This window comes from Ambystoma mexicanum, chromosome 5p (assembly GCF_040938575.1).
Source record: "Ambystoma mexicanum isolate Mex_15411 chromosome 5p, UKY_AmexF1_1, whole genome shotgun sequence".
NCBI classification, from domain to species: domain Eukaryota; kingdom Metazoa; phylum Chordata; class Amphibia; order Caudata; family Ambystomatidae; genus Ambystoma; species Ambystoma mexicanum.
This window is the reverse complement of record NC_090930.1, coordinates 469,827,796-469,836,222: the sequence shown is the minus strand read 5'-3', so window position 1 is coordinate 469,836,222 and position 8,427 is coordinate 469,827,796. Positions and strand designations below refer to the sequence as shown.

Sequence of the window (8,427 nt, the reverse complement as noted above, 5' to 3'; positions counted from 1 at the left end):
AACTAAAATGTTCATACACAAAAAGAAAAGTTAGTGATTTTTGCTCTAATCAGCAGAAATCAGTTCATTTTGATCTAAACCTAAATACTTGCAGCTATTCATATAACAAATAATTACTTGTGCAACAAGTCAACATAAAAATAAACGACAATAAAAACGCGAGGCATATTTTAGGTCTTACACAATGCTGACCTCATAAAAACCCTGTGAAAATATTAATAAAATACCCATTGTAATGTAAATCTTGAAATACAAAGAAACTGAAGAAAAACTCGACCAAGAATGATTCATTGCACAGGCACTTCACAACCTATCCACAATAAAAATATTTGGCAGCAATCTATAATAAATAAAAAAAACAATATACAAAACCTTAAAACAATGTAAGGTAAGAAAGATCTTCCTTTAGGGGTCATTTAAAGACCAGTTTTAAAATAATATATGATAATTTAAACAGAAGTGCAACAATAATGCAATACTGTATTGTGTAGCTTAAAACATGTTTCATTAGATGTTAAATGTAACCACTCATGAAGGTGACCTGAAAATAATACTATACACGAGTCCATGTCAGCAAATTACCTCTCAAATACCATAAGCATAAAAAAGGTTCACACAGAAGATGTTGAAATATGAAAACTTCAAAGCCAGTGTGCAGTTACTTCAAAAAACATGCCACTGGTGCTCTATTTATGCAATTTTCAATTCAGTGCTTCTATAAAAACAGAGCAGATTGGATGGTCTCTGCTTCTTAGTAGCTTTACAAATGTTGAAAGAAAAACCAAGAGTCTTGTCTGAAGTTATCTGAACAAAATACATTTTGAAAAGTTGGAAATTCCCTCTGTAGAATGTAGATGTTTTAGAAACAGGCTGATCCAAAAGAGCCTTTTTTTCCGTTGACATGTATGCTATGCTATACAGAGGACAGATGAGATGCTTTAGAAGTAGGTAGTTCTAGAAGAGACTGAACTGTCAAACCAACTTTTACTAGTCCTCGTTCTTCCAAAATATGATGAGGCAAGCAAAGTCTATCCTGAAAAATAAAAATGAAGTGCAATTCAAAACAATTTTCATTTCAGATAAGATAATGTCAAACAATGGGTTACACAGATCATATGGCAGATACTCCAACTTTTTGAAGGGTTTTTTTCATCAACTTGGTTCAGATATTTAACATATTGTAGATGAACAAAATACTTACCTCTCTGCAATGTTATTTCTGGTAGATGTTCTTCCCACGGATTCCCCATCTTTGAAATCAATCTCTCAGCACAGTAGCTCTTTGGGAACATTTACACCACCAAGGGGGTGCAGCGTGGCTCTGCGTCAGATCCATCAGACACCCCTATGCGTCCTGTGCCGGACATGCATCGGGGCCAGTATACATAGAGGAATTCGACCCTTGACTTTAGTTCCACCATTTTTCTCTAGCACCTTAGGACCGCAGAACCAAGGTGTACTAATAAGGATATCAGTACATTTGTACAGATTTTAGGTCTGGATGGGGCTGACACATGAAGGTGTCCACCACCTTGGCCATTAAGCATTAGAACGATACTTTGGGACTTCCAGGAGTTGGAGCTGGAAGTATGTCCAGCTCTGTGGAAGTGCCCAAGCCTCTATCTGTGGACAATTCCACTAAATAATCCCCTTCGCAAAAGAATTACATTGGTGTGTCCATCTCCTTTAAATGGCAAAGGTGCTCCATACAAAAGGGTATGGGATCTTCTTCCTCATTTACAATCCAACCCATCTTCGACATAAAGGGCTTAATAGGAAGAAGACAATATTCAAGGGTTGCCTCAAAGCAGAGATCGGTTCTGGTGTCAAGGTCCCAATGCCCAAAGACAGACTGTCGGCACCGGAATGGGTCTTTGCGCAGAGGAGTCGGTGCCAAGCCCGTGGGGCATGGTCGTTCCCAGTTTAAGACATACCTGGAGGCAGAGTCCAGTGATGAATCCAGGAAGTTTGCCTTCTAAGCTTAACACCCCCTAGTGGAGAGAGTAAGTGGTATCTCTCTGGCTTAGGGGACAAAAAAGCCCAGAGAAGGAATGAAGTCACCATCCCTCCCAACAGACACTAACACCTTTATGGGACACATAGGCGCTAAAATGTATGCTAACCCTATGACCCCTGTAATGGCTAGCTTGGCTTCTGACTAGAACTTCAATCAGCCCCAGGAGAAAACAGCAGGGAGACAGAAAGAACAGTCTCTAGAAGGCACCTCATCTGAGGAGAGAATCAAAACTGAGGATCTGCAAAGCCTGAATGTTACAGAGAAAGCAGAGTGTGTGGTCCACAGGAAAGAAGGAACACAAGACAAGGCGTTCTGCAACAAGATGTGGACCAGGTGAGTCCAGCCAGGCCTCGAGTACAGGGAACCAGAACCGTTCGGCACCAGGAGCGAGCTATAAGAACCTCGGAGCGCAGAGGACAGGCCCCAAGGAGAAACTGCCCACCGGTCCTCCATCAGAGAGACCAGAAAATGAGGGAAGGAAGCAGCCGGCAAGAGCGGAGCCAAGGGGATGGCTCCTGTCAGCGGCTCTGCGGAGAGAGGAACGCCAAACAGACTGCACACCAGCAGGCTCGTAGTGGCGCCACCAAAGCGGGGGCACAGCAGAGAAAAAGAATTGAAGCTCTGGAGTGGGGAAGGCACAGAGAAACCCCACGGTGAGGAGACAGAAAAAGCCAAGCCCCAAAGTCGGGAACGCACAGAGAGGCCCCATAGTGGGGAGATGGAGCGAGACAAACCCTGAAGCGGGGAAGTATCAGAGTAACTCAGGAGTGGGGAGAGACAAGTTCCGGAGTGGGAAACAAACCAAGAAGACCTATAGCCGGGGGGAGGGGGAACAACAAGCCTCGGAGAGGGAACAAACCGAGAGAGGGCCCATGGTGGGGAAAAAGAAAGACAAGTACCGGCACTGGGCGAGATCCGAGAAACATTAGAGTGGGGAGAGAAATCGAGACAAGCCTTAGAGTGTGGAAAACACTGGGAAGCTCCAGTGTGCCGAAAGAGAAAGAGGAAAGCCCTGCAGTGTAGAAAACACAATGAAATCCAAGAGTAGGAATAGAGCAAGTGAACAAAAGCATTGAAGAGAAGGATTGAAACAAGCCCCAAAGTGTGGGAGTATATTGAGAAGCCAAAATGTGTGGAGAAAGATAGAATGGATCCCAGCTTGGGGAAGCAAAACAGAGGAAAGTCTTGCCTGAAGAAAGACTGAGAAATTTCCTTCAAAGGGGAAACCAGACAGACTTGGCTGGAGCCCAGGTAAGGCACTTCAACAGTACACATCATAGTTGGGACTGTGAACATAGGCAGAGGCCTATAGTAAAAAGACAGTGTTGGGTTGGTCTTAAGGCCAGCAGCCATCCCTTTCATTGTGAAGGACCAAAGTATGTCTGGTTGCTTTATGTTTTCTTTTGGAGCCATAGGGAGAGAAAATATATCAGAATAGTTTTTTGGACAGAGGACATTATTCGTGTTAAACCATCCTGATACCCTGACAAACCTCCTTTTAACCTTTGTTTCTATAGAGTAGAGCTTGGAACCGGAGTGTTAGGGAAAGACTGTTTTGTTTGGGAGCATAAACCTCTGAAAATCATGCCTCATTGTCCGTCTCCCGATTCTGATTTACCACAGGTCTCTTCTGGCCTTTGCAGGTGTGGCAGACCCCTTCAGTCTAAAGCCTTCACATTACTCCATGGTGGAGGACTGGATCAGAAATAGTACCTGTTGCTCTTTCTCAGGAAAGTCTTTGGATTGGTTACTCCTCTTCTTCAAAGAGGACAAAGAGTGGTGCCGCAAGGAACTGCTCAGCAAGCGGGACCTCTTACCGTGCTACTTCTATTTGTGGGACAGGGATCTGTCCTCGGACCAACGCTCAGCATCCTGCCACGGAGAGCATTTGGATTCACTTTTTCCTTGGCTAAAAAGGTAATACGCTTTGCTGCATTCCGGAAGGGTCTTCAAGTGTATTAATTGGCATGACCCGCAGTCCTGGGTGTCGTGATACTCTGCAACACAGTAGATCTTATGGTGTTTGGATAAATGCAATTGCTGCCCACAATTCAAATAGGGCTTGAAGCCTAAAGCCTTTGCAGGGTTGGGCATGTCTTTAAAATGAATGGCAAGCATGTTACCCAAGTGAACAGAGTGCATGGAAAAAAGTAACTAAGGTTATAGGCCGCGGCACATTGATATATACTGGGCCAGATGTCAGGCTGTGTAGAGGTGTCGGGCGGAACCGATGCAGTCATGCTGTGCCCTCCTGTAGCAGAAAAGTTATCGATGATCAGCTCGGCTGAGGATAGAATATCACAGATGAGGAATTACTGGGAGGAAGGAATCCATTAGAATGTATATTTTTACATGGATACACATTATCGAATGAGGTTATTAATATGAATTACATAATAGACCAGAAGAGTGATATTCGAGTGGCCTATTATTTCGGATATGTATTCATATGTCCTTGACATTATGTCTTAAATGCCTTCTATAAAACCATCCTAAGCAACCTTATCTCTGCTTTAGAAGGAGAGGTAAAGTAATCCGACAACTGAATAGATAGATTAAAGTGAAACCCCTCTGCATTTGGGAGAGGGTAATCCAGTCCTGTTGTTTTGTAGTGCTGGGTTTATAATGGTATAATCCAGGATTGCAAGTCCCAAAATGCAAAGTAAAATCCCAGCCTAGTCTATTGAAACAGTGTGTTTTTCAGATATTAGCACTAACCAGCCCTCCAGATAATTGTCATACAAGACCGTTTTTACACATTAAAATCTTGCAAATACTACTCCTTTACCTTTCTGTGTATACCATTTACGGACTAGTTTAGAGCAGAGTTAATTGCAAAGGGCAAGTGACGTGACAGAAACCGGAGCAAATCTTTTGATTTCTTATCTGAATGGATGAAATTGCATATCATGAAAGAGCTTATGTCGGAAACTGTTTTGTGTCTGTAAATGCTGATGGAAGGGAATATAATGCATGCACATTTGTGTTGCCTAGAATTTCAGGATCACAGCAGTAATAAGACGGAACACTTTACAGTTATAATTGAGAAGTATCCTTTTAACAAACAAATTGTGCTCTCTCAGTGAATGCATGCTTTCACTGCACTAAAGTATTTTTCACAGTTTGTGGTTTGTGCCTCGATCATCAAGATCCATCTATGTGTGTGCTCTTACACATTCATTTGTGGAAATATCTTTTTCACAGATGTAATAACTTGTTTTAAGCAAGACATCTTTGCTACAAACTCCTATTCATTTTCAAGTTTAACTATGTTTTGGTTGCCTGTCCCATACGTTTTGCACTCTTGCGGAGGCAAATGATTTTTGCTCTTACAATGTACTGTACGCTGTAATTATTAAAACAGTGTGTAAAATACTCCCATTTCAAAACCTTATCTGGGGCACGGATGAGTATGCAATGTCTAGTTTAAACTCAATCAAACCTGAACTTGGAGCAAATGTGGTAAATGCACGATAAATGGCCAATGGCAGCAGGGCGCTTGCTCAAGTTATGTTATGTTAATAAAACTTGTATAGCGCAGACCTACACCAATAAAGGCATCATGGCGCTCAAGAGACAGAGGAGAAGCAGCTGGAAACGAAGACGGGGGATCAGATAAGAAGGGTCTTACGTTGTCGTCAAAACAACAGGTGATTGTTAATTGTGTGTAGGGCGCAAGGCAGTTTGTTCCACAGAACTGCCGCTGCCACAGAGAAAGCATGCCCTCCCACCCGCAAGCGTTTGTTACTAGGTACCTGGATGAAGTAAGCATGCTCTGATCTTAAAACCTGGGTGGGAATATATGGACAGAATTTGTCCTGAAGGTACTTGAATTCAATATGAAGAGCAACAGGAACCAGTGCAGGTGAAGGAGGACTGGCGAGATGACAGCACGAAAAGAGGTGCCAGTAACAGCTTTGGCTGCAGAATTCTGAAACACCTGTAGCCTATTTAGGAGATAGAGGCTGGGCTAAGTACAGGGAATAGTAGTAGTCGATAATTCCTAGAACGGAAGTTGATACCACAGGAGCATGAAGGTGAACAGGTAACAAAGGAAGAACCATTAACACACTGGAGAGGTTTGAGAGGAATTATCCTGTTCACTGAGCTCCAACCCTCGAAAAATAGGCAATTAGCCTTAAGCACAATACACAAAGGCTCGTGAACAGCACACTTGTTTCAAGGCAGAGAACCACACCTTCAGAAGCTCAGAAGAGCGCAGGCTCTAGCTGAAAGCAACTTTTGCTAGTGACTCAACCTACTAAATTCAACCTACTAACAGTCACCACAATTGTTGAAAAAATAGTCGATTTTATTAATACATTTGTAAATATAAAACGCAATGCAGTTATAAAAGACACATACCATCAATAATGTGTCAAACAGTACATATTCATGTCACAGACAAAGGAAAGGAAGAACCTTCTGAAGGATTTTAAGTTTGAAGTGGCCATTTCTGCAACCCATGCTGACCTTGACTTCTGCAGAAAGAGAAGCAGAGATTTTGCAGCCCAGGTATTTCACCACCATAACTGGGGTCAGAAGAGGACCGAGAGAAGTAGGCCAAAAGGCCTGTGTCCAGAAGGAAGTAGATGAAGAGGGACCAACCACTAGAACTTCTGTTTTGTCAGCATTCAGCTTCAGCCAATTTAGATTCATCCAGCTACCCACGGTCTCCAGGCATCCACTCAGACAAGCAGCTGCGTCAACCGCTGCCAGATCGAGGCGCACAACAATTTGGGTTTCGTCGGCATGTGAGTAGCAACGGAACCCATGGGACTGGATGAGTCTGGTCAAAGGCTGAATGTAGACATTGAACATAATAGGAGAAAGAGCAGAATCCTGGGGAACCCCACAAGTGATAGAAATAAGATCAGATTGAAAAGGACTGGTGAGACACTGGCTGTGAGCGGTTACCAAGCAAGGATCCAAACCAGGACAGGACCAAGCCAGAAATACCAGCACTAGCCAGTCGAAGAAGCATGGTGGAGTGGTCAACAGTGTCGAAGGCCGCTGATAGATCTAAAAGAATCAGCGCCCCACCCCACCTTGACAATCATTCTAGATCGTCCACGACTGAAACAAGCACTGACTCTGTAGCTCATCCTGGTCTGAGCCAGATTGAAACAGGTCAAACAAAGACGGCATTTCCAGGAAAAAAAAAAGAGTAAGGGAGAGACCAGTGATTCCAGAAGCTTCATAAGGAAGGGTAATAGGGGGGCGTGGCCAACCGCCATGTAGAGCGGACGTGTCTCCTGAGAGCTCTGTGCTGATGTGCCAGGATAAGCTGTTTTAAGTGACTTTGAAGTGCTCCGGAACCCTACAAGTTGCACCATTTGCCGCAGAACCTCTTCAGCAACATTCGAACCGTCTCCCAGGCGGAGAAGTGACGGCTAACGCCTCTACCAGGCGTGCGAAAAGTGTCGGTGAGCGGATCCAAAATGGCGGCTCCCGCGCCCTGATCCCTCGAAAGACCGGAGTGCACTATCACCACCGAGGAAGCTGCCTGCCGGTGGGGGAAGAGGATCCTGGGCTGCCGACCTGTGCCGGGCCTGGAGGAGGGGGCTGAACAGCTGCGCTCATCGATTGAGAGGACCGACCCTGACGCCCCTGCCGGACAGTGCCCTGCCGGCGGCGTGCGACTGGGCTGAGGTGTTTCCTGGATAGTCGCGAAGGGCCCAGGTGTGAGCGGTGGCCGGCGGGTGCCGCGGAGGTAGGCGGGCACGGGGGAGGACCAGCCCGGACATCCACATTGGTGGCTGGGTGCGTGGGGCCCGTGGCCGTGCATTACTCTGCCCCCCTGCGCCTGACTTCGCCGCTGGCGGCAATGCAAGAACTTGGGCTTGCCTCCCTGGGGCGCTGAGACCCCGGCTGCTTTTTTTTCCCCCCGCCTGCACGAACCTTCATTGGGGGGAGGTGTAGCCGAAAACACCTGGCCCCTGCCTGCAGCCTGACGCTCCGTCGGACCACGAGGCCCACTCTTTGGGGAGTCCCCGTGCTCCCCCACCACTCCACAGCCGACAACTGGGAGGGCCGTCCGGCGCACAGCGCGCCCGCTGGAACTGAGATACCCTTTGCTTCCCGAAATTGGCCTGCTGCCCCGCAGCTTCATATCATTGCCTCGTGGGTCCTGCGGCAGTAACGAGTCACCCCTCCGCGGCTGCTGCCGGCGGCCTCCCGCCTGCGCTCCCGGCACTCTCGGTGTGGTGGGGCCCTGCGTTAACGATATGTCCGGGAGAAACGGCAGACCCAAGCAGCGCCAGACCACGATGGACACCTTTGCAGCCAGCGAATCCCCAAATTCCGAGGGCACAAAAAAGGCGGCCTCGGACTCTCAACCTAACCCCACGGCAGTTGCGGCTACAGAGCCTAGTAACACCCAGATTTTCGAAGCCATCAAGCTTTTCCAG

At 46.2% G+C, this 8,427-nt stretch overlaps 1 protein-coding gene across 2 annotated transcripts in view; it reads right to left on the bottom strand.

Annotated features, from left to right (window-relative positions):
* Window positions 1-215: 215 nt before the first annotated feature.
* LRCH2 (leucine rich repeats and calponin homology domain containing 2) overlaps window positions 216-8,427 on the bottom strand; it is a 2,196,342-nt gene continuing 2,188,130 nt past the window's right edge. For both annotated transcript variants that reach the window (XM_069612877.1, XM_069612878.1), the window contains one exon: window positions 216-1,033. In XM_069612877.1, coding sequence (XP_069468978.1) covers window positions 914-1,033 — 120 coding nt within the window. In that variant the 3' untranslated portion in view covers window positions 216-913. The remainder of the gene's footprint in view (window positions 1,034-8,427) is intronic.